Here is a 23,761-nt window from a genome sequence, read left to right on the forward strand (position 1 = left end):
GTCAAAAAGCCAGTCTCACCTTTTTACATCCAATATCACATTTTAAGTACACAGTACAAATGCCAAAGGAAAAAAAATGTGATTTTTATGCCAAACAAGTTACTATTATATATCCTTATATATCAAACAGGTTAATTAATCACAAATGCAAAATCTACAAAGCATAATTAAAAATGTGCCATAAATTTATCAGCAGAAAAACAATTTTGTAAAGTCACAACAGCTGGTGCTAGCAATTCACAAAACCTTTAAGAGAAGTATTAGAGAGAACGTACAATTCTAAATTTGAGCACAAGAACTCCATAGTGTAAAACTACATTATGCTGCCTTCTTAGCCACAATGACTTCAAAGACATATTCTGGTTAAAGCAAAATTTTTACTGTATTTGATCAAAGGCAAAATCAAATCCTGGTATAAACCAGAATTCTCTTCTTGCTTGCTATAATCTCAAAACACTTTATATTTTAAGTAAAATGCATTTTACAATGAGCTCCACATTTTTCTTTTTTAAAAATGAATGTGCTGTAGCTCTCTAGCAGTTTAGGTGGTTTATTTCATAAATCAATAATTTGGTTCCATTCATATAGTAGGATGGAGTTTCCCAACAATACAGGTGGGTGCTTGCTGTGATTTATATGTGCCTCTCTGTGGTAGGCGTGTGGCTACACTGGACCCATGATTTCTAGTGGTTTTCAATGGCACTTGCAAAACAAAAGAGGAAACATGATTAGTTGGATCAGTCCACTTCCAAGTTAGAAAATTCACAGTACAGTTAAAAAATTCTTTGTATTTCTGGGTTTTATTGATTTCATTATAATGCACATTTCTAAAAAGAGTGTAAGATCCACTACCTCCCCTGACTGAGGAAAACACCTCCTGTAATTATTTCCATACTGTAGATTATATCCTGGTATTTGGACGCTCCAGGAGTATGCAAATGAATAGAGGTGGGGCTGGCTGACTGGCAGAAGCCACCTCTGCCAACTGTATTGCCTCCTCAAAGTTTTACCTCTATTACTGCTTCTGTTTAGGTGACTGCCCACTAATCCAAGTTAAGAAACATATTTTCAAGTGTCTGGTTGTGCTTTACAAGCATTTATCAGATGCACTGCTTTAAATTTATCCTGGATTGAGCAATTCAAGATGAATCCCATGGCGAATCAAGATCAAAAGTGATCCCCTCAGGTTAGCATTTGGGTTGCTGATGCACAATTTTCTGTTTAATCTAACTATGCTGGGGAATGAAAAAACTTCAGTATTGGAAAAAAAAATCACCCAAAGGATTAAGCTGCAAAATGACACATGAGTGCCTACTAAGAGTTGGGACTTGGAACAAAAAAATGAGTAAAACTTTCCTTTGCATCAAATACTGAAGAATTTGGATGGCTGCAGTGATGGCTGGCAGAAAAACAAAGCAAATGTCAACTGCCACCTTGGACGTCCTGAGAGGTAACAAAACAGATTGCATGCATGAAGCTTGCCAGCAGATACTAACACTTCAACAGAGAAGGGAACTGGCTACTTGAACCTTCTTACCATTACCCTTTTATTTTTCCACAGCTCTTGTTTTGAAAAACAGTTATAAAAATTGTCAGAATTAAGTTCTATCAGTTAAATGAAAGGACTTTGCCTTTCAGACACAGGGAACAGATGAGTGAGAATCCTATTCAGTTCTTCTCAATGACCTCTCACCTCTCATCTCTGCAGGACAGGGTGGCACTGGGTGCTGAGAGGAAGGAAGAGACTTGTTCACTGTCTTGATACCTGTTTAGGCTTACAAGTCTTGGTCAGTAGCTGCAACAGGTCTGCCAGGTGCAGAAGCTATTCTCATGGTGCAAACACCCATTAGAAATTAGATGAAGACCCCTGCCACTTCAGAAGTATATAATCTGAAATCCATCACTGCTATTTGAAAGGGTGCTTGTTCAGGAAATTTACAGATTTGGAAATTCTCCCATAAGTGGCCCTGTTTGGACATCTCTAAACACCACAAAAATGCAGAAGCATCATAGCAAAATTCTTAAACAGAATGTGGTTTTTGACAGGGTAATACTTAAGTCCACCTAGCACATTAAAGTAATCAAGGGCAGATGGCCAGATTCTTTGTGTGTGGAGCCAATGAGCATGTGCCAAACTAAAAGGTGAGCTTACACATAAGGACTGCGCTCTTCTCAGCATAGTCCAGGCCCTAGGTGATTTTTCAGCACTATGAAGAGCTTCTGTGGAACAAGCCAGCACCTGTCACTACATTCTTTCTTTCTAGGCTGACAGAAACAGTCATGCTAAAGTGATTGCTTTAAGCAGATCAGCTTTATTTGCCAAAGGACTCTCAAGCTGCTGCATACTCACTACCCAGCCTCAGCATTTTGTCTCAGCTACAGCTCTAGGGACCTTAGTTTTCATCACTAGTTTTCTGCCTCTGTTTTTCATGCCGTGCTTCCTTCCCTTCAGCACACACAAATCCAGAATGAAACTGAGGACCCAAACCATGTCAGTATACCCTGCATAAGCATGTGCAGAGTTGTCCCAGAGATCTCTAGCCACAGCATCAAGAATAAAGAAACCTACTGTTGCTAAGTGCAATGCATAATAGACTACATAACTGTGGGTGCTGCTTTGGGATTGTCAAATTATTCAAGCAGCAGAGGCAAGAGTCACTGTAACTCGTCAGGGACAAAGTCATGTCATCTGCATTTCCAAAGCTTTTGAAAATGCATTTGGAAATGAACAACATACAACAGCTAATGCACTAGATTTTTCACACTGCTGGACTAAGATGCAGATACCCAATTTACAGATAACACAATAGCTCCTTTTCCCTTAGTCATAAATTCCGGGATGATCAGATTCTGAATAGCACTTCCATAAAAATAGGGCAGACGATGAATATTTTATCACTGAATTCTTGCTATCCATAATCATATTATTTTATTATCTCATGCCGTGCAGAAAAAAAAAAAACATGGGAAATGAGGCTAGATTTGTGAATGATAATAGTAATTTGTCAAGCTGTTTGATACAAGGATGAAAATACAATAAACATGATTTTTGAAGTTGAGATGGGAAGATTGGCTACTGACATGAAATGGGAAAATGTGGAAGTGATTTAAGGGTATTAAAGAAATGTAAAAGAGACTGCAGTACATTAATTTATATAGCAGGAACAACAAAATAAAGTACAAGAAACACTAGCAAAAGTTGTATCTATTAAGAAAATGGCAACCATTTTAACAGTCCTGGGAAGGAAAGATGGATAAGCTGTATCTCGTTACATGTTCCCACTTAAGTTTCACCTTGACTTCGAAAATGCTATTTTCTTAGTACAATGCTCTTGGATTATGTGCGAATGGGGAATACCTTCTGCTAGTGGTACTCAGGCACATATATTCAAATCTCCTTTTCCAGTGACATTTGCTAGAGTTCAAGTTTCCTTATGAATTACAACATGAAATGACATGTTTCAGTGTATTCAAGCTGAATACTAATCACACACTGTAATGAAGCATTTTTAGAAAGAATAAAATTAAAAATAAAGCATTTTGCAATTACAAAGACATGCCTGAAGAGACAATGCAGATGGAGCTTGGGAGAGGTACACAAAATCAATCACAGAAGCACAGAGGCTGGAAAAGACCCCTGGGAATCTCAAATCCAACCTTCAGCACAAAGCATATCCAGCTGGACCAGACTGCTCAGGGCCTTTGCCAGTTGGGTTTGGATGCCTACAAGGACGGAGGTTCCCTACTGCAATATGTCAGGGATAAAACCTGACTAGAGCTGCTGTTCATGTGACATATAATGACCCAGCTGTTTCAGCCACTAGCAAAGAAATGGAAACATGGCCCACAGATAAGGGAATCTTATTAACTCTGGCCACGGTGACCTGGCATTTCATTTGAAGTGTAGTAGTTCTGTTCCTAACTGCTCTGCTTATATTTTATTATCAGGAAAACACTTTAAAAACATAACAAAGCAAAACCCACAGCAGCTGAGGAAAAAAAAAAAAGTGATATAGCTTGAATCACATTGATTGAGAATGTCAATGCAACATGTTGTTTTTACTCTTCAAGAAAGTTATCTTCATTCCTGACCTATTTTTAAAAACTTCAAGCCTCTCCAGGCAGAACTTTAAGTCTCTACAGTTAATGAGAAATTAGGGACTGCATCAGTAATGCTCTAAACATTAACTTTTGAATATTAACTTTTCAAATAACAACCAAAGGATCAGATGAGGCCAAGTATAAATATTGACCTATGAGTAATGACTTAAGACTGTCTGCATGACACTTTGGTGTTTAACAGGAACTAGTATCCAGCTGTCAGTTTTGATTATTTTAGTTTTAATCCCTCATACCAAGATTACATATTGTGTACCCAGCCTTAGAAGTCAATTTCCTTTGTTTCTAACTCTGTTGTAGAAGAGGGTTAAGGCGGGCCCTTCTTCTGAACTCAGTAAAAACAAGCCCTTGAAACAGTGGGAGCCTCAGATACCTGAAAGGTTTATAATTAGTCAACTTCTGAAAACTCTTGAAAATGATACCAGAAATAGTTACCCCTCCAGGTTTCCACATATCTTCCCCTTTTTAATTAAAGAAAGTATAAAAGCGGAACTGAGATCTAAAACACATTTCAGATATTTTTATCTCCTATGCAATCTCAGGATTCATGTATCAATTACCTCTAGAAAAGCTGCTTGGAAACTAGAGTCTGCCCAGGTGAAATTAAAGGGAGTTTTATCCTTGGCTTGCAGATGATGCAGGAGCACCCTGGGATCCCATGATTTCTATACCTTGTCATCCTGAATTTCAGTGAAAGCTGCACTTCAAAGCCTTTTTACTTTGAAAAATCTGAAACAGAGGTCAGAATGACAATGTTCCCCTGTTCTTTTTATTTTTATATTAAAAGATTACCTGGACATTCACTGTAACATCCAATTCAGAAATAATGCATGGTCTTGTATGGCAAAAGCCGGGTGGATGCAGCCAGCCTCTGCATTTACCAGTCCAGAAACAGAGCCCCCCAGCAACATTCAGAGCACACACCCAGAAGAGGTGCAAATGCATTAAGCACCAGTATGCATACAATGAAAGGTCAGATATTCACATCATGGGAGATGCAGGTCATCGTGCTTCTGAATACACGTCCATAAACAATGGAAAGGAATGACGAGTTTTTTTACTATTTCCCCTTTTCACCTCTATTATTTTCCAAGGTCTATAATATTATATATAGCTATATATATCAACATGTATTTCATATTTTTTTTGAATACTACGAGATAAAGCCCTAGAAGGAAGAGGAAGGAAAAGTGAGGCAAGAGAACTGGTTAAGATTCAAGAGTCATCTGTTCCAAGCCCAGAAATGATGCATCTTAACAAAGAGGCAAAACTGCCAGGAGATCTGCATGGATAACAAGGAACTTCTTGTTATTAAACCTTTCTGTGTAACCAAAACAAAGAAAGGAAGCCTGCAGGGGGTGGAAGCAAAAACAGGTGGCCTGGGAGGAATACAGAGGGATTGTCTGAACCGCTAGGCATCAGTCTAGGAAAAGCAGAGCCCTGACAGAATTAAATCTGCACAGGGACATCGAAGGAAACAGGGAAAACTGTACATCAGCAGTAAAAGGAGGACTAGGAAAAATGTGGGCTCTCTCCAGAAGGGATCAGGGCAGCTGGTTACCCAGGATTTGGAGAAGGCTGAAGTATTCAATGACTTTTTTGCCTCTGTCTTCACCAGTAAGTGCTCCAGCCACACTGCCCAAGTCATAGAATGAAAAGGCAGGAACTGGAAGAATACGGAATGGACCACTGTAGGAAAAGAAAAGGTTTCTTCAAGCCCTAAGCATAAACAACGTGAAAAGAGGGGGGCGGACACACAAGCAAGCAAGGAGGATGAAACTTCCCTATTTGAGACTATTAATTGGATAGTTGACTCCTGCATGCAAATGGACTGAAACCTATAAAGGTGTGAGAACTCGTGACCAACCCCTCCTTTTGCTTCCATATTGGACCCATCCAGGCAGGGGCCATGACTGTGGCACTTATATTGCTAGGGTGTGGTTTTTGTAGGCCTTTTGTAGGTCTCACAATAAATACCCATTTTATTCTCCTCAACACTGTGTGTAGCGTCTGTTCCAGCTCCTCAAGGCATCAAGATGAAGTTCCCACTGGCTGGAACCTCCACTTTAAAAAGGGAGGAAAGGAAGACCTGGGAAACTACATGTTGGTTAGTCTCACTTTGGTGCCCAGCCAGAACATGGAGTAATCATCCTGGAAATTATGCTAAGGCAGATGTTAAATAAAAAGGTGATTTCTGCCAGCCAACATGGTTGCACTAAGGGCAAACCATGTCCAACATATTTGGTGGCCTATTACAAAGGCACTACAGCATTGGTGGATAAGGGACGAGCAAGTGACATCATCTACCTTGACTTGTGGAAAGCACTTCACACTGCCTTGCATGACACCCTTGCTCCTAAACTGAACAGGGAGGCATGGGTTTGACAGATGGACCACTCAGTGGATGAGTGCATGGATTGGCTGGATGATGGCATCCAAAGAGCTGCCACCAATGGCTTGATGTCCAAATGGAGACCAGTGACAGGAGGTATTCCTCAGGGGTTGTATTGTGACTGGCACTGTTTAACATCTTTGTCAGTGATCTAAGCAGTGGAATAGAGGGCAGTCTCAGCAAGTCTGCCAGTGTCACCAAGCTGTGTGGTACAACTGACACACTGAAAGGAAGGGATGCCAGAGGGCCCTTGGCAGGCTTGAGAGATGGACCTGTGTGAACATCATAAATCTCAACAATGCTAAGTAAAAGGTCCTGCACGTGGGTCAGGGCAATCCCAAACACAAATATAGGCTGGGTGGAGAATGAACTGACATGAGCCCTGGGGAAGACGACTTGATTGTGTTGATTGACGAGAAGCTCTACACGACCCTGCAATGAATCTGCTGGCAGTCCAGAAAGCCAACCATGTCCTGGGATTCATCCAAAGCAGTATGGCCAGCAGGTTGAGGGAGGTGATTCTGCCCCTCTGCTCTGCTCTCATGAGACTTCACCTGGAGTACTGCATCCAGCTCTGGGGTATCCAACATGGGAAGGAAATTGATCTGTTTGAGTGAGTCCAGAAGAAGAGAATGAAAATGCTCAGAGGACTGAAGTACCTCTCTTACAAAGACAGACTGAGAGAACTGGGGTTTTTCAGCATGGAAGAGAGAAGGTTAGGGGTTACAGCAGCCTCCCTGTAACTGAAGGAGGTCTACAAGAGAACTGGAGAGAGACTTTTTACAAGGGTATATATTGACAGGACAAAGCGAAATTCAAATGGAAAGAGGGAAGGTTTCAATCAGACACGAGGAAGAAGTTTTTTACTGTGAGGCACAGGAAAAGATTGCCCAGAGAAGTTCCTTGATGCCTCATCCCTGCACACGTGTTCAAGGCCAGGCTGGATGGGCCTCTGAGTAATCTGGTCTGGTGGAAGGTGTCTGGGGTCTTGGAATTAGATGATCTTTAAGGTCCCTTCCAACCCAAACTGTTCTGTGATCCTGTGATGAAATGCTGATCTCAAGCATTTCCATTGTGCAGATGTGAGACAGGAAGAAAGACCATTTACTGCATTTATGTAAGTTGTTGCTGAGATGAAGGAGGGGACAGAGAGACCAAGCATCACTAAGAGTGGTGCTTCAGTGTGTTCAGGAACTGGTGAAGCTTACCTTATTACCCTGCATTTTCTTATGTGTGTATGTTTGACCTCCTTTGGGTGTCCTCTATTTTCTCTAGGAGAGCTTCAGAGCTACTTCATAACCTCAGTCAAAGAATAAGAGCACCACAAGTATTTGTTGTAGGTAATGTACGTTACTGCACTTGTTATTCTGATAAAGCTTTGTCTTGAGGGTAAAGCATTGTACATTTCCAGTGAAATACATAGACCTAACTTTGCAATTTCACTGAAGTTAGTTACACTGTGTGATCAGCCTTGCTCTGCCTACTTTGGGTGCAGAGGTTCAAAAACAAATCAGGTTTCCACGGAAGTACCTTAAATAAAAAGTAAAAAAAATGCATGGATTGCCCTTTATGTCACTGAATGAAGCCTTATATTTTCAGCAGTTTTGGCAAATTAGAGCAGGAAAGGAAGGTAGATATTTCAGATGATGTTCTTTAGATAGGAAAGAAGAATAATAAGACAAACTGAGTTAGATGTGAAATACCTATCCAAATGCATAAAAAGCACATGCATCACAGCCCAGTGCATAAGCCAAGCCTGAGACATTTGTCTGATGCAAACAGTATCAGCAAAAAATCCTATTTTGTTAATCAAAGCCTTACCTTTCTGTTATGGATTTCCTTGGGAAATAAAAATCCTCTCCTGCGAGGTAGGCAGCTGCAGTTCCACCTCCGAAATAGGTTTTCCTCAAGAGGGGAGCAATCCTGTTGTTTACCAATAATGCTCCTAAACCAGTTGGGAATCCAAAGATTTTATAGAATGAGATGGGGATAAAGTCAGCTTGGTGAACTCCCAGGTCTAACGGAGAGCTGCTCACATAAGAGGCTGCATCTAGTAGAACAAACCATTTCCCTGGTATTTTGATGGGGCAGAGTTTCCCAGATTTTATATCCTGTATCCATGAAAGGGGATATTTGGTACCAGAAAAATTGCTCTGAGCTGGGTAAGCGAATAGATGAGGTGTTGTGCAGTTTTGTTCTTCAGCTGGTAGCCTGCTTTTTGCTAACAACATTTCCTTTGGTTTTATTGGAACAGACAAGACATTCATTGAAGCAGTTATGCCCCTCATACCAACCACAGATGTGTGGCTGTCAGTTAGGTAACAGAATCGACTGCTGGGTTGCTTTGTGCCTTCAGGTATCCAAGGGAATGATTCTGCTATCAGTTTAAGTGCAGCTGTGCATCCAGATGTGAAAATGATGGTGTAATCCTCAGCAGTAGTATGAAAGTGTTGCAATATTCTGAAAAATGAAAAAAGAAAAATATCCATTTATTTTCAGATTTTTCCCTTTTATTGCTGTGTGATATATTTTGGTTTTCCTCACCGTAAGTTCTACTCTGACATCAGATATTAATAGAAGTAGACAAGATTTGCCAAACAGTACAATAAACTTCAACAAGGGAACCTGAATAATTTTGCCCACAAGAGATTCTTTTCAGTGTTGAAATGAACGTGGCCGTGTTCTTAAGAAGCCAATTTGACTGGCTCCAAATAGAGTGGCCAGTCTGGTCCCTCAGTGGGGTCAGCATCAAGCCTGTATATAATTAAAATTACACTGTCCTTCAGAGAGACTGGTTTTATTTGCAAACTATGAGGGTTTTCAGTTTACAAAATATTTAGAGCAGACAGAATATGTTTCAGTTAAGATAATCTGCTTAAATAGTGGGCATCCAAATTAAGGCTCACAGTATTCAACAGGGAAACCTTAGCAAACAGCATTGCTCCTTGATTATGTTATTAGCTATAGAAACAGAAGGCAGCAAGAAGCAACACACATTTCCATTGGCTTAATGCACATAAACCTGTAATCTCTGCACTCCACAAAGGTAGCTCAAACCAGAAGAAATCTAATGTTTTCCAATGAGACAGACTATGAAAAGCAAACTAGTCTCTGGAGGTTTGCCTATGCTACACATTCTTTGATGTCCTGACAGCACCTTGTTGGCTCTAAACTACCTTTTGTGAACACCACCTAACACAGCTTGTGGTACCCATGCTGGGCTGTGCATCTACTACAGTTTTGCAGTGTGCAAGATGAGTCTGTTCAGAGGCTGAGGAACAGCTTCAATTCAGTCACCATTCTCACCTTTTTCACCTGAAGGACTTTCTCTGAATTAACTTTATAAACCCCTACTAATATAAACAGAAAATGTAACAAACATCTTCAGTGAATGGAGCAGAGAAAAGAAAATTGAACCAGAGCATACATGTTACTGTTCAGAAATGCTCTCCAAGCAGCTGGCATTCTGATCTGTGGAATTCCAAGATACAGACCAGCATTTAGAGTCTATGAACTCTGGTTTCCAATGTATATCATTAAAAGTTTGCATGTTTTATACAACAGGATATTCCCTTGCTAGAAGAGGCAGAAAATTAAAATAGAGGTGCATTTAAATATAAGTTGCACAAAAGACTATGTGAAAAATTCAAGTTAAAAATCCTGAAATATAGGACAGTGGTGAAAGTCCTTAAAACTTTATTCATCCAGTCTGAAACACAAATGCTACATGCAAATGGTTTTAGATCTGGGTGGTTGGTGCAGCAGTCAAATATTAAACACTGGAAAAGTAACAATTGCAATGGCTTTGATAATTTGCACTAAAAAAACTACTCTCAAAAGGCCCACTGAAATGATATTATGAATACTTTTCGCAGTTGAATAAAACTCTTATGGTACTGGGAAGTACAGGATGCAACAGATGGATTCATAGGCCCAAATGAGACTTGACTTTCTTCAAACTTAAATTTTTGAAAACTGATGCAAATGGTAGGTATTTTATTTCTTCTGGAAATGAAGAAAGAACTGCAACTCTTATGAAGAAGCAAGTCATGGATTTAGGCTTTAAACATTCCAAGGAACCATTTGAAAGAATTGGTAAGACTCTTTCTGAAACAAACTTGCCAAGGGATAGTTGCTGCGAGCATTCACAGCTCCGGACATAATTTTTAAAGACCATATTCATAGAAACCAAACTTTTCCATTAGAGTTTAGAAACCCTGTTAGGGATGAAGACAGGAACAATCACAGACTTTTTTTATTGGGTATTGAGCTGGCAGCCTGCCTCATTCATTGCTGTGACCTGCTCTCACTGTTCACTGAATCACTTCCCTTGCCCCTGCACAGAGCCGTGCAGCCTTTCCCTCCACCACCTGCTTTGCAGCCTGGAGCACGTGTTTGTGTCATACAGCACATCTGAGTGAAGGAACCTGAAACCCTTAACCCAGCTGGCTGCAGGGTTAACACTCAGAACCATGCCCTGCATTTCAGTCCTGACATCATTCTGCCTTTATTCTTTTCCTTGCATTTATTTAGGTACAGGTAAGGTGGAAAGCAGAAAAAGCAAGAGTCATAATTTCGTCTTCAGGGATAGAGAAGGAAATCATTATACCTCTGTTTATAGGGGAAAGGAATGGTGGAAAGCAGATTAGAAAGGAGGTTGAGTCTTTGTGGTTATGAACAATTTTTAATACATTATCTGATGTGGCTTATTTTTGTATGCTCTACATATAAGTCACATAAGATAGATTTTGGAATAATCACACTGATATAAACAAAATTGCAAAAATAAGAAAAATCATCAACAACAACAACAACAAAAAAGTATCCTGCTTGGTCTATTTTTACCTCTGTGAGCTGTAGGATAAGTTATGTATTCACATGTAAGTGCACAAACAGAATACATTTTGAGCTAAAATTCATAATATGTAATTCATAAGGAGCAAATTCATAATATGTAATATCTTTTCATTAGAGTGAGCTGACAAGAGCAACAACAAAAAACAAGCTGAAGGCCATTATCAAGTCTGGTCCTCTTTTACTGTCAATAATTTCTCTGTTCTCATCCCTACTCAGCCTCTTTGTGCCATACAGGCTCAGTGCAAAGCGAGACACACTGGGTAAAAAGCAAAATTTTGCATAAGAATAGCACCTGGAGTTCTCCATTGGAATTGTACTTACTTACCACAGGATCTAATTTGACCAAAAAACGACGTTAAATGACTACAGCTGAAATGCAAAAATGGTGGAATTGGATTTAATAATGGGATGCTGTCATCCAACCATGAATATCAGAGCCAGTGAGTACTTTTATTAAACATTTTCAGAATTCCACAAAACAATAAATACTATTTTGGATTGTTTAGGCTCACAAATAGTGACAGCTTTATGTTTAATTCAAAATGAGTGAGACAAAGTTCATTGCTATTTTAGCTATATTTAGTTTTAATTCATTCAAATTCAGAAATAGCAGAACAGTTCTGAAATAAAATCTCTGACACAACACTGAAATATAATCTATTCAGTTCAGTACCAGAAACTGACTTTCACAAAAAAAAAAAAAAAAAAAATAAAAAAAATCAAGCTTTAGGGTTAATTTTCAGAAGTCTCCAAATAAATTAGAGGCCTTTTTTAAAAAGCCATTTAAGTTCCTAGCACTAGAGGAACAATCAATTTATATTTTTAATTTACTTAGATAGGAAATAAATTATTTTGTGAGTCAAATTAGCTACCTATTGCATTTTGAATCTCTAAATGCCTTATGAAATTGCTATGAATCCAGTACTTGCAAAAGAGTTGGAAGTTTTAAGGTCAGACTTACATTTTAATTGAACTACTTCTAACCTTGCAAAGGAAAATAAATAAATAAAGCAATAGCAACTGAGTTCAGGGAATTTTCTTCTCCAGGATGACTTCTGATGTACAGACCAGAAAAGCTGCAAGAATCTCAGAATAAGGTTTATGAAATGGATACCACAAACTCCTGAACTAGAGCAGCACTGCCATAATAAAATCAGAGTACTCCAAGATAGAAAACTGCAATACATCTCAATGATTTCTGCAGCCCACAGGCCTACATCCTCTGTTTTGACATGGATGTTGGGAAGCACTGGGTATTACACACAAAATTCCTAATGCTGTCTGTCTTTGTGCAAGACATACCCCATTACAGTGAAATGCAGCACACCTTTATTACACTCCAGGAAGATTTATAGCCATATATAAGGTCGCCGTTGGCAGCAGGACTAAAGACTTGCCGTAGAAAACTGATAACTTGATCTACTACAGCTGACAGCTGCAAAGAGCAGTAGCATTTTATAGTGTTACAAATTCCCTTCCAAAGGACTCTGGAAGAAATTGCTAAGAGGGCAATTGTTTCATTAAACGTATGGATACCACTGTGCCATCACTTGCAAGATGGCAGAAAGGCTGAGGAATCCCCTGTCAGGCTGGCAAGGGGAGGGAGGAAGCTGCAAGCTCCATCTCTGCAGGACACTGAAGGCTCACCATGAGTGGCCACCTCTTCTCCTTGTCCTCTCAACGTCCCCAGAAGCACAGATCATGACACAGATTGTGCAACTTGTCCAGAGAGAAGGCACTGAAAATGCCCTGACTTGACCACACTTCCTGGTGTGTGTTTGTATTCTGAGACCTCTCTGTTGTCTGGTGTTTAATCATTTTAAAAAGTTGCCAGGAAACTTTTGTATCTTTATAACAACAACTGAGCCAAAATACCTTTCCACTTCAAAGTAAACACTGACAGAGAAAGTCAATTTTCAACCCATCCAAGCCTGCTGTCTCATTTTATACGCTTAATACACACAAAATCAGTAATGAGTTTTATACTTAAAGGTTTCTATAATCAAGTCATATATTTAAAGGGAATAGTAGCATTATCTAATTTATCTAATCCAAAAGCCCGAACTAATAGTTTAATTAGAACTATCACTCCGCAGTGCCGCTGGCAGCTCTGCAGAAGGTAACGGATACTATTTGTTCAGCTACCTTAGGGATGCTGTGACACCCTAAGTTAGACGAGAGAGATGCTCTCCAAAGCTGCTGCCTGGCTGCCCTCCCCTCATGCAAGAAGTCCCATGTTCCTCCATGCCATCAGCTCTTTGTAGCTCTCAGCAGAAGACCAGCAGCAAACAAACTTACTCCCATACTACACCATTTCCATTACAACCTCCCAAAATTCAGCTGATTGCTTTTCTTCCATGCTGCTAGGATTACAATACTTCTAATATATGTTTTACATCAATTTCTGTCTATTCAAATCTACCTTTTGAAAGCAGCTGTAAAAAGCTGAAAAGCAACTTATATTGCTAGGCTTTCTTCCTTCCATACTTTAATTCCAATTGGTGCAAACATTTATATCTCTAGCTGGCAAGATAAAATATAGTCAAGGAGTTTGTGGTTTATATGCTTTATACTTGTATTCACAATTTATTTAAATTTGTATGAGTTTTCATAAATGTCATGACTAAAATTTAAGTATGGCCATTGTAACAGGAGATTCAGATTTGAAGATATAGTTAACTATTCAAGTTTTGGAAGCACTTCATAAAGGATACTTTTCAGCTGCACATTTACATCTAATTTTTTTGTTTTTTAGCATTTTTAAGCATCATGCTACCCAGATTCACAAATCCAGCTTGGACTTGCATTGAGAGATGCTTACCTTGGACCTTAGAAATATCATCACATTGTTTTCTGCTCTATGGAAACTCTGAAGAGATGTAACATATTGTCGTTTAATGAATGGGTTTCATAAGAATGAAATTTAAAAATTACTTCAGAGTCAGAAAATTTTTTTTTGTTTAATTTTGTTTAAATGTAACTTTTTTTAAAAAAATGTTGTAACTAGCATTTTAATCCCTTCTGCACAGAAGTACAGGTCAAAGTAGAGACAGTGGCTGAATCTACATTTCTGGGTAAGGGTGTTTCAACATTCCCCATTTATTAATCAAGAGATGGATCCAGCTATCAAAGCAAACAATGGAAAAAATTACACCAACTTTAGTGAGAGTTCCTAAGGTCTTGTAAACTGCTGTGGCTGTAACAGAGCAGGGCCCATCCCTGCTTTCAGGCTTAACTTCATGTGCAGCAGCAGTTCTCTATGTGTTTTTCTCTCTACATATACAGAGAAAAAAGGAAAAGAAGATGTGGCTATCCCCATTCAAGCCAGCACAGAAGAATACCATAGAAATTATATACTTCTTAACATACAACCAAATTTTCTTTAATTTCTGCTGATGACAGAAGTGACACCTTATGTCTATATCCATTAAGGAATGTTCCAGCTTACAAATTAAAAAGACAGGCTTTCTGGGTAGGAAATATTTTATATCTTATTTCATAAAGACAAGGTCTATTCAATCCAGTATGTCACAGCACCGAGTTATATTCTCATTGTCAATTCCCAAATCAAAGAAAAGTAAACTAAAATCTATAAATGCTTTAAAGAATCAAATATATTCAAGCAAGAAAAAAATTACCTAACCTGTCTTCCTTCAGCCAAACATAACTACATGGAAAAAAGCACTTGTAAAGCTTTGGGGTTTTTTTCTGGTTTGTTTGTTTAGCTTTTTCTTACAGCAATGTTTTCATCAGAAATCTATACCATATCATTTGCAACCTGGGCAGCTAATCTGGTGGAGATCCACCAAATTGAAGGATTTGCCCATGGATTGATAGCAGCATGAGAAAGAGCAGTGGGATAAATAATCTTTTACAGTTCTCTCTCAAAGTTTCCTTAGTTAGTCCCCTTTTCTGTTTCAGTTTCCTTTTTCATACTGACAATGCACAAATTTAATTTTTTCAGAGCACATGCTAACTGTGAAATACCTGCACACTGTCTTGTTTATCCTCAGCAGTTACATACACAGAAACATCTTTTCTGACCATTTTACTTGAAAGGCACTCATTCTGAGCCCAGCTTCTTCCCACTGCTGCTTGCACAAGTGTGATTAGGATCTTACCCATTGACATGACTGTTGTTTATTTGCTCCCTGGAGACAAAATAAATGATAAGATGGAATCTATCTCATAAGTTCCACTTGGCATGTGGATGGAAAAATCCCCTCCTTCTGCTGGAAAGCATTACTTTCTTTAGGCATTCACATTCAGCCCTCTGAATTGAAGCATTATAATCCCTTACACATTTATTCCCCTGTCCAGTTCACTGGAGACACACTGTGGAAATACCCATTTGCTTACAAAGGGTCGTAGCCAGTCCTCACCAAACAAATCCCCTCTCCAGCTCCGCCAAGCTGGCAGCTCAGCAGAACACCTGGAGTTTCCCTTGCACAACAGCTTTAGAAGAGCAGGGGCTCTTTAATGGCCACAAAACATCTTCCTGCAGGAAAAGAAGCTTTGATGAACAAAGCCTATGAGAAGCACACACCCTGACTGAGAGGTGTTGACCCTCATTACTCATTTCAAAGTGCACATCCAGAAGGTTTTTAGTGTCACACCTGGCACACTGGCAGAGCAAACTACAAATAAGGGTGGTATTATGGCTCTGCATGTAATCAGAAGAGCAAAACAGTCAGAAGGACTCATAAAATCCACAAAATCCGATGCTGCAAGCAACCTATTGGTACTGTTTATTCTAACACACAACTATAACTTCTCTCACTGACAGAAGTCTCTAATGCCTGTAACTTTCTAAATGTGGCAGAAAGCCCATGGTAACTGTTTTCTTTGAAATTAACTGTTATTTTTCTGTGTAGAGAGGGAAGATCAATACCTACGTGATTTTAAAACCACTTTGTGGATATTTTTTCTGAGTAAAATCAGCCAGACCTGTTTACTTCAGAACTTGAACAAATGCCAAAGATTTGTAAAAACACCCATGAAAACCTAGTATTTTCATTAATTACAACACAAATGACTGAAAAATTTTACCATAGATTCTTTAAAGGAAAATTCACCACTTGGTATTTAAGTAACCAGGAAAGAAATGTAAAAAATAACCCATATTTCAGGAAACCATTTAAGGCTGACTAGGCATAAACATCAAACAGGTCATGACAAAAAGGTTTCAAGCTGTATTTACACAACCTAATTGACAAATTTAAAAACTACAAAATAAAATGAATCGGCTTTTAAATCATTCATATTTTAGAATTCAAGCTATTTCTGAAGCAAGTCTTAGGAGTCACTAGGAGGAAGCAAAGTTAAAAACAAACATAGGAAGGTTTTGTGCATGGACTAGCATATCACCTCAGGTGGTGTCTAGGCAACTCCAGCGTGAGAAGTTTTCAATCCAGTATTTTCCTCATAAGTTACACCAAACATCTAAAGTCACTGTATTTTCCTCTTACCTAGCACAGACCATAAGTTTTATATTTAGGCATCCCCTGAACAGAAACAAACACAAACAAGATTTGCTTCAATGGTGAGCAGTCAAGACAGCACAATACCAGCCAGAGGTGTCATTTCCACCATGAATATGTGCAACATCCTATCCACAGGCTACAGGAACAAATTAAAGGGTGTACATATGGAAATTTGTATCACCATAACACATCTACACTGTGGACACCAGAGCAAATCCCTCTTTAGAGCCACCCAAAGACCACAGGCTCTGCATCAAGAATCTCATCTGACCTAAGCTAGAGGTCTGCTTTGGGCTAAGGTGTCTCACCCTGGACATGTCCAAATCCTTCCACTGCATGCCAAAGGCATCCAAATGTCTTGTGCACCATGCTCATCCAGCTTAACCTCAGCATCTTTGGTGTGCAAACATCCCTCTTCCCAGTTTTACTTGGTAAGTTCTGATCTCTGACCTTTCCACATGTTCTGAGCTCCTGCTGGGAGATTCAGTGTTGCAGTGTTGAATTAATGCTGTTAATGCCAGCAAGCATCAGTGCCATGAGGCCTGCCTACCTGCCACAGAGATATTAGCTGGTAACTGGTCAGAAATTACTACACACTTTCTCTTCTGATTCTTGGAAACTGAAGCATACCACTTGGCTATTTTCAGCTCCATAACAAATATAATTTTGTAAAGGTTGTTTCAGAAAAAAAAAAAATCTCACTTAGATGTTCTGATGGTTCCATACTCTCAAGTTTTTACAGTGGCTAACCTTTTAAGTAACATCAGATAAGAAAATAAATATTCTTTATGGTGCTAAAATAACTTTAGAAGCTAGTCTTTTTTTCCCCCTTAAATAACATACTATTGCTTCCAATCTTTTAAAAACATTTTTCTTTGTTTAACTTTTATTTAGTAGAATTTGTTTCTAGATTAGATTTGGCCTTTAAACTATGAACTTGTGTAATCTCTTCAGCCATGGTGGTTTGTTTTTTCTTTTGTTGTAGTTTTGTAGCCATTTTAAAAAACTACAGCAATTTTTTCCTGAAACAGCATGTCACATACCCCAGACACTCTGACACTAGCCAACCTCTTTTCCCTTTAGGTGCCAGAGAATAGGTATGTGACAATGAGTCCATGGCCTGTTTACAAAACGGATTTGCTATCAAATAAACTTGATTTATTTGCAAGTTGCCTGATATTTTAGACTGTAAGGCATGAGTAATGAAGCATAGCTGCAAAGTCATAATCCAGCAGCTCTCACACTCTGCAGCAACAGTTAGGCTTATCCTGTAGTGTGTGAGTCAAGCACAGGCATATGCTCACTGAGTCTGCCATTGCTTATTTAGTCTTTTTGGGCTGGTATTGCCTGGGACTAAGGTAGGTCTGCAAGGCAGGAGGAGAGTAGTTCTGTAGACAAGCCTGTGCAACTTCCATGTACCAGGGTTTCTCTACACCTGCTCCAAGCAAGTCCATCCCTGAGCCATCCTGAGTGCCAGGGATCTAAGCACAACAGTTGTGACAAGGTGTCTGAGTCCCAAGCACTCCCACATGGCTAAAAATCTTCTACTATCATCTTCCTTCGAAAGGTTTAGGAGTCAATCACTCTGACTTTAGGCTTTCAGAAAATGGACACACTTGAGTCTGTAGCCTGTGAAGAATACAGCTTCCTACCTCCCTGGTAGGATAAGCCACTGGGAAGACATCTTCCCAATGCTGAGATCTATTTGATGGTTTCTACTCTAATTCCTGGACTGAAACAAGGCCTTGATCCTAATCTGGAAACATATCAACTACAAATAAAGTGTAGTCACATCAGTGATCACATATGCATTGCAATTCTTTAATATTAATATGTTTCTCTGGAGTAATTGCAAAACATAAGGTGAAAGGAAACAAAGACAAAAATACTTTCATGTCAAAATGAGTGAATGATACGTACCCATAGTGGTGATGAAGTACTCTGATTCCAAATATCCAGAAGCTCAGAAACTGACTGTTTCCAGTATAACCTCTTGAAACCACCTCTATAATGTATTATCACAGTATGACTGATGGTCTGACTACAAAAAAATCATCAGACCCCCTGCCACAGCTTTCTTGCTCAAAAGGAAAAAAGAATTACGAAGAAAGGATAATTCTTTGCAATTCATAAAAGGCCTGTATAGTGAGTTCACATTTACTTGAGAAATGTGGCCCAGAACTTTGGAGGTACTCAGGTACTTAAGAGGGAATTACATGATTTTGTGAATCTGGGTCTCAGTTACTATGGTGACAGGGACTATAGTAAATGATCACACATATATAGGCCTTATTTAATCAAGGGTAGCTTTTCAAGTACTGTGCTTTTGTCTGGAAATTACTTTAGATAAAGATGCTAATCTGAAATCACCTCAGTCTGCTTTCAAAACACAGAGGACTTACATAAATCTATTTATTTCAATAGTATTTCAAATGGCATAGGTATCCCAGCAAATCAGACAAATCCTCAACAGCAGTCTGTACTTCACCTTGCTGTGGGGAAAAAGCCACAAGAGTGAAGCTTGGAAGACAGCTGGCCACCATTTATTTGCCATTTGTTTTTCATGGGATTGTGATATCCCACTTCAGCAGTTTAGCTCTGATTCTGCTTCCTAGGAAGATTATTTGAAGCATTTTACAAAAAGCTGCAAAAACTTCCTTAAAGGCAGTGACAATAATATGAAGAGCACAACCAGTAAGTCTTGGCACAGGAACTCCTGAAACCTGCAAGGCTCATACTTTGCTATAACAGTGGACTATCTGATCGCTTGTAACTTAGAAATAACACATTATCACAAATTCTTAGTGAAACCATCTTGATGACCATAATTACAGAAATACTCAAGAACGAAAGGCTTTTCTGCTTTGTTTGTTGAGCCGACCAACAAACGACCTAGTGTGCCCTTGCTGCATGCTCTTCTCACTGAACCACATTCTTGGGTTGGCTCAGACAGCCCCAAGATTTCCCAGAAACTATGAATGGATGTTTTTTCATATGGGAAACATCATTTCTGCCTGTCAAGGTTCTCTTCATTCACCTTAAATGCTGACGATTGAGCTCCCAGTGCTCCTGGCAGTTGACAGAGAAACTGTTTGACACATGATGGATGCAACAAGGCATAAATGGCTGTTGAGGGATAGCCTTAAAACAAAGCTGGTGGCAATCTACAACATCAGGGAAAAAGGAACAATAAAAGCATTTTAAGGAGCTCATAAGTGACATTTTTAGAATCACAAAATGAAAGCAGCTTACAGGAAACTTAAACCCATAGGATCACAAAGCCTCCATATAAAACCCATTGCTTTATTAATTGAAGAGAAACTATGAATAAAATTCAGGAACCAGATGCTGCAATCCTTTCCATCTTTTTTGAGGATCATTTTGTTCAAACCAAAATGGATGTGACAATTATAAACTGAAACTAATGCTGTTTGTAGTGTCCCATTAGCTAATCGTGATATAAATTAAACACAAAATTGATTAGAAAATTCGGGCCAGAAGATGCCTATGAAATAACCCTTCCTTTTTGAAAAGCTCAACAAATAAAAAGTGACTAAAACCATGTACTAATGGCCACAATTTCATATAATCATTCTATATTTCAATCTTATCTTGTAGAGGTCCTAAGAAGAAAATCTGAGTCAGAAAATGTAGTGGCTGCCCTGAATTTATCTTTTTTTTGTCACTGTCTAGCCTCTAGGACGTAGAAACCTGACCCAGGAGGCCAGGAAATCCAGATGTGAGATGGTCGACTCATACATACAAATACACACCCATATTGTTTATATTGTGAGAAATATTCTGAAAGCAAATTCATCATTGCAATGTCAGTAGAGCCAATTACAACAAGGAGTAATACTTAGGAACCTATTTATGGCACACCAAGTGTGCTACCCTGCATAGCAAAGCCACAAAAACCACCAAACAACAGGTCAGGGAATGATTCTCACAATGAGCAGACGACTACTCACGTGCATAGGATATTGCCATGCACAAGATGACACACCATGCTCAGCTGAAACAAAATACTCAGCATCTTGTGGGAAAAGAGCTACAGATCACACCTTCAAAACAGTAATTAAGTTGACTTTTAAAGTTCAAGCTTCTTTACAGAACAAAAGCAGAAAAAATCCAACAACTCAAGGTGGAAAAACCTCAGCAGGTTTGACTTCTTTTAAGTTCTATTTTAAATTGGATGATTAACAGTTTAGAACATTTGCAAAATTTTCTCTTCCCTATTCCAGGTATCAATGACCTTAAAAAAAACCCCAAAGTAACATGTTGCAGCTGACAACTGAAATCTACAGTGTAGCCTTTCACCACTTGAGTTGACACCATGTGTTGAGCTAGAAAAGCAGGAATAGGCATTCTTCTTGAATGCATGCAGATACACTGAAATTGCCTTCTTCAAACTTGGATAATTTCACAGTACTGTCCATGTTCATGCACTGACAAAAGATTTGTCCCTCACTACGTGATTTCCTAATTTTGTTATTGTTCAGGGAAGGGGTTAATTATTCTTCTTTTCATTGGGAAATGTGTGGTCATTTAGCAGAACTAATGGCTGTGACAACACTGATGCAATTCCTGTCAATGCATGCACGTGTAGGGCCAAGTGTGTTGTTACACATTCACAGTTGCATAGAAGGAAGCTCTCTACCCCTGATTACATTTCAAGGTAAAGTATGGCCTAGAATTATTGCTACTGGGATCCAAAAGTTCTGAAAGTGTATTCAAGCTAAAACAAACGTCTGGATACACTCATGTATTATCTTATATAGTGATGAAACCCTTTTGGGAAAAATGTAATTAAGTGAAGAAATCTTTCACTAGACATATATTTAACCTATAACCCTCTTGCATTAGGGAATATAGGCATTCTATAAATTCACCAAAATTGGAAAGCTTTATTAATGGCTGGAAAAAAATACATTCCACAAAAATTAGAAATTGCAACATCCTCTCTGTTACCCAGCAGCACCACATTGCAATAGGTTAGTCCTTGTGAAAATGGTCTCTTCTCAAATAAAACCAGAGGGCATGTGAGCAGTAAGATCTGATCAGACTTTTAGAGATCTACTAAAGCTGTTCTCCAAAGCCCTCAGCTGAAATTCCAACAGGATCAAGTCATATTTCATATGCATGAAACAGGAGAACAGAATTCCAAGTTTTTTACTTTACTAAGTTTTTTCAGTTAAAATCTACTCTCTTGTCTGTACTTTTAAACTGTGCCTGTCATAATTTCAATACCATTTGGGAAGATTTGTAACACCTCTGATGCTTTGATATTAGCTTTGGTAACATCTAATATCATGAGGAGCAGAATAAAAAGGGAATGTATTTGATGAATATTTATTCAGAGTTCTAAGGACACTCATGGTGTGTATGTCTGTGCCCTTTGTACATTGCTTTCTGCAAACATTCCAGCAAATGTACAGCAAGTATAAATGATTACAGAATGTTCTAGGAAGGTAAATACTGAATTTGTAATTGTACACTAGAAATCTGATAATAAGAGCTATGCTCTAAAAGCCAAAGGCAGAAGCTTAACACGCATGCTGTATCTTATTAAGAGGTTCAAATTTTGAATTACAAGATCTCAAAATTAATTTCAGGCAAGAATTTCCTTCAACAAGGTTGTCAGCAAATTATGTGGTAAATAACAAACCATGCTGAAGAACAGTCTTATTTTTATGGACAATTTCCAGACTAAGTGATATGAAATTGCCAACACAGAATAAATAATTATGTTCTTTGCCCAGCTCATGGTCATCACTAGTAATTTGTCCAGAAATTGAACCAAAAGGCAGCCTTTTTTTCAGAAGCCATATTTAAAGACAAGTAAATCCCAGACGGATGTGTGAAAGTCCATTGTACTGCAGTATATATTTTTAGCCATTACACTTCAGATTTCATTAAGTGTTTGTTCAATGTGACAGAGCAGCAGGAGGTAAGTGCTCTGGTGTATCATTTCATACTTTTTAATCATCTGTCTAGACCATCTGGCTGCAACTCAAAACTGCATGTCCCTAAAACAAAGGAGGATGCATTGTCAAGAGACACCATCAAAGTAAGTTACCTATGAGTATTAGCAGAAGAAGTCAGAAACAGTAAGTGGTCTGCTATAAAAAGCAGAAGGACTCATTCCCAATGTACTTTGCTTGTGATTCAAAGACAATTAAATGTGAAGGGTACAAGCTACTTTATGTGTTGCTGCTCATTCACATTATAGTTCTATTGCGCTCTTTTTCATTATGCATAATTTTTCAACAAAGAAAAGGGCAAGAACTGCATAGATATTTTCAAACGTACAGTTTAATTGTTTTGAAACTCTGACATTCCTCTATGTACCAATATTCTCATAGCTATAAAAAAATAAAGGTATAGTTACAACTTGTTGCACAAAAACTTCAAGAAAGCAAATTGGATGAAATTATTAGGCAAAACCTTGCTCTGTTGAGATTGGGTAGCTATCAATCAGGCTTTTATTCAAGACGTGTAGATGTTGCTTGCAAAGCCAGTGCTCATTACAGTATGTTTGGCACTGCATGTATTGCAACATATGTGGACAGGCTGGGTCGATAGGCTGGGGACAATGGTATGAGGTTCAGCGAAGTGAAGTGCAAGGTCCTGCACTTCAGTCACAAAAAGCCCTGTGCAGTGCTAAGGGCTGGGGACAGAGTGGCTGGAAAACTGTCCAATGGAAAAGAACTTGGGGGTGTTGGTGAACAGCAGCTGAACACAAGCCAGCATGTGCCCAGGTGGCCAAGAAGGCCAATGGCATCCTGGACTGTATCAAAACCAGCAAGACAAGGGCAGTGATGCCCCTGCAGGCAGCACTGGTGAGGCTGCACCTTAAGTCCTGTATCCAGTTCTGGGACAAAGACACTGAGGTGCTGGAACATACCCA

The 23,761-nt window shown here is 38.9% G+C and overlaps 1 protein-coding gene across 1 annotated transcript in view; it reads right to left on the reverse strand.

The window, feature by feature from the left end:
• MOCOS (molybdenum cofactor sulfurase) overlaps positions 1–23,761 on the reverse strand; it is a 203,937-nt gene that overhangs the window by 112,935 nt on the left and 67,241 nt on the right. The window contains exon 4 of the mRNA XM_014880500.2: positions 8,333–8,971. Coding sequence (XP_014735986.2) covers positions 8,333–8,971 — 639 coding nt within the window. The remainder of the gene's footprint in view (positions 1–8,332; positions 8,972–23,761) is intronic.

The sequence above is a fragment of the Sturnus vulgaris genome, chromosome 1 (assembly GCF_052056855.1).
Source record: "Sturnus vulgaris isolate bStuVul1 chromosome 1, bStuVul1.hap1, whole genome shotgun sequence".
Taxonomy (NCBI): Eukaryota; Metazoa; Chordata; class Aves; order Passeriformes; family Sturnidae; genus Sturnus; species Sturnus vulgaris.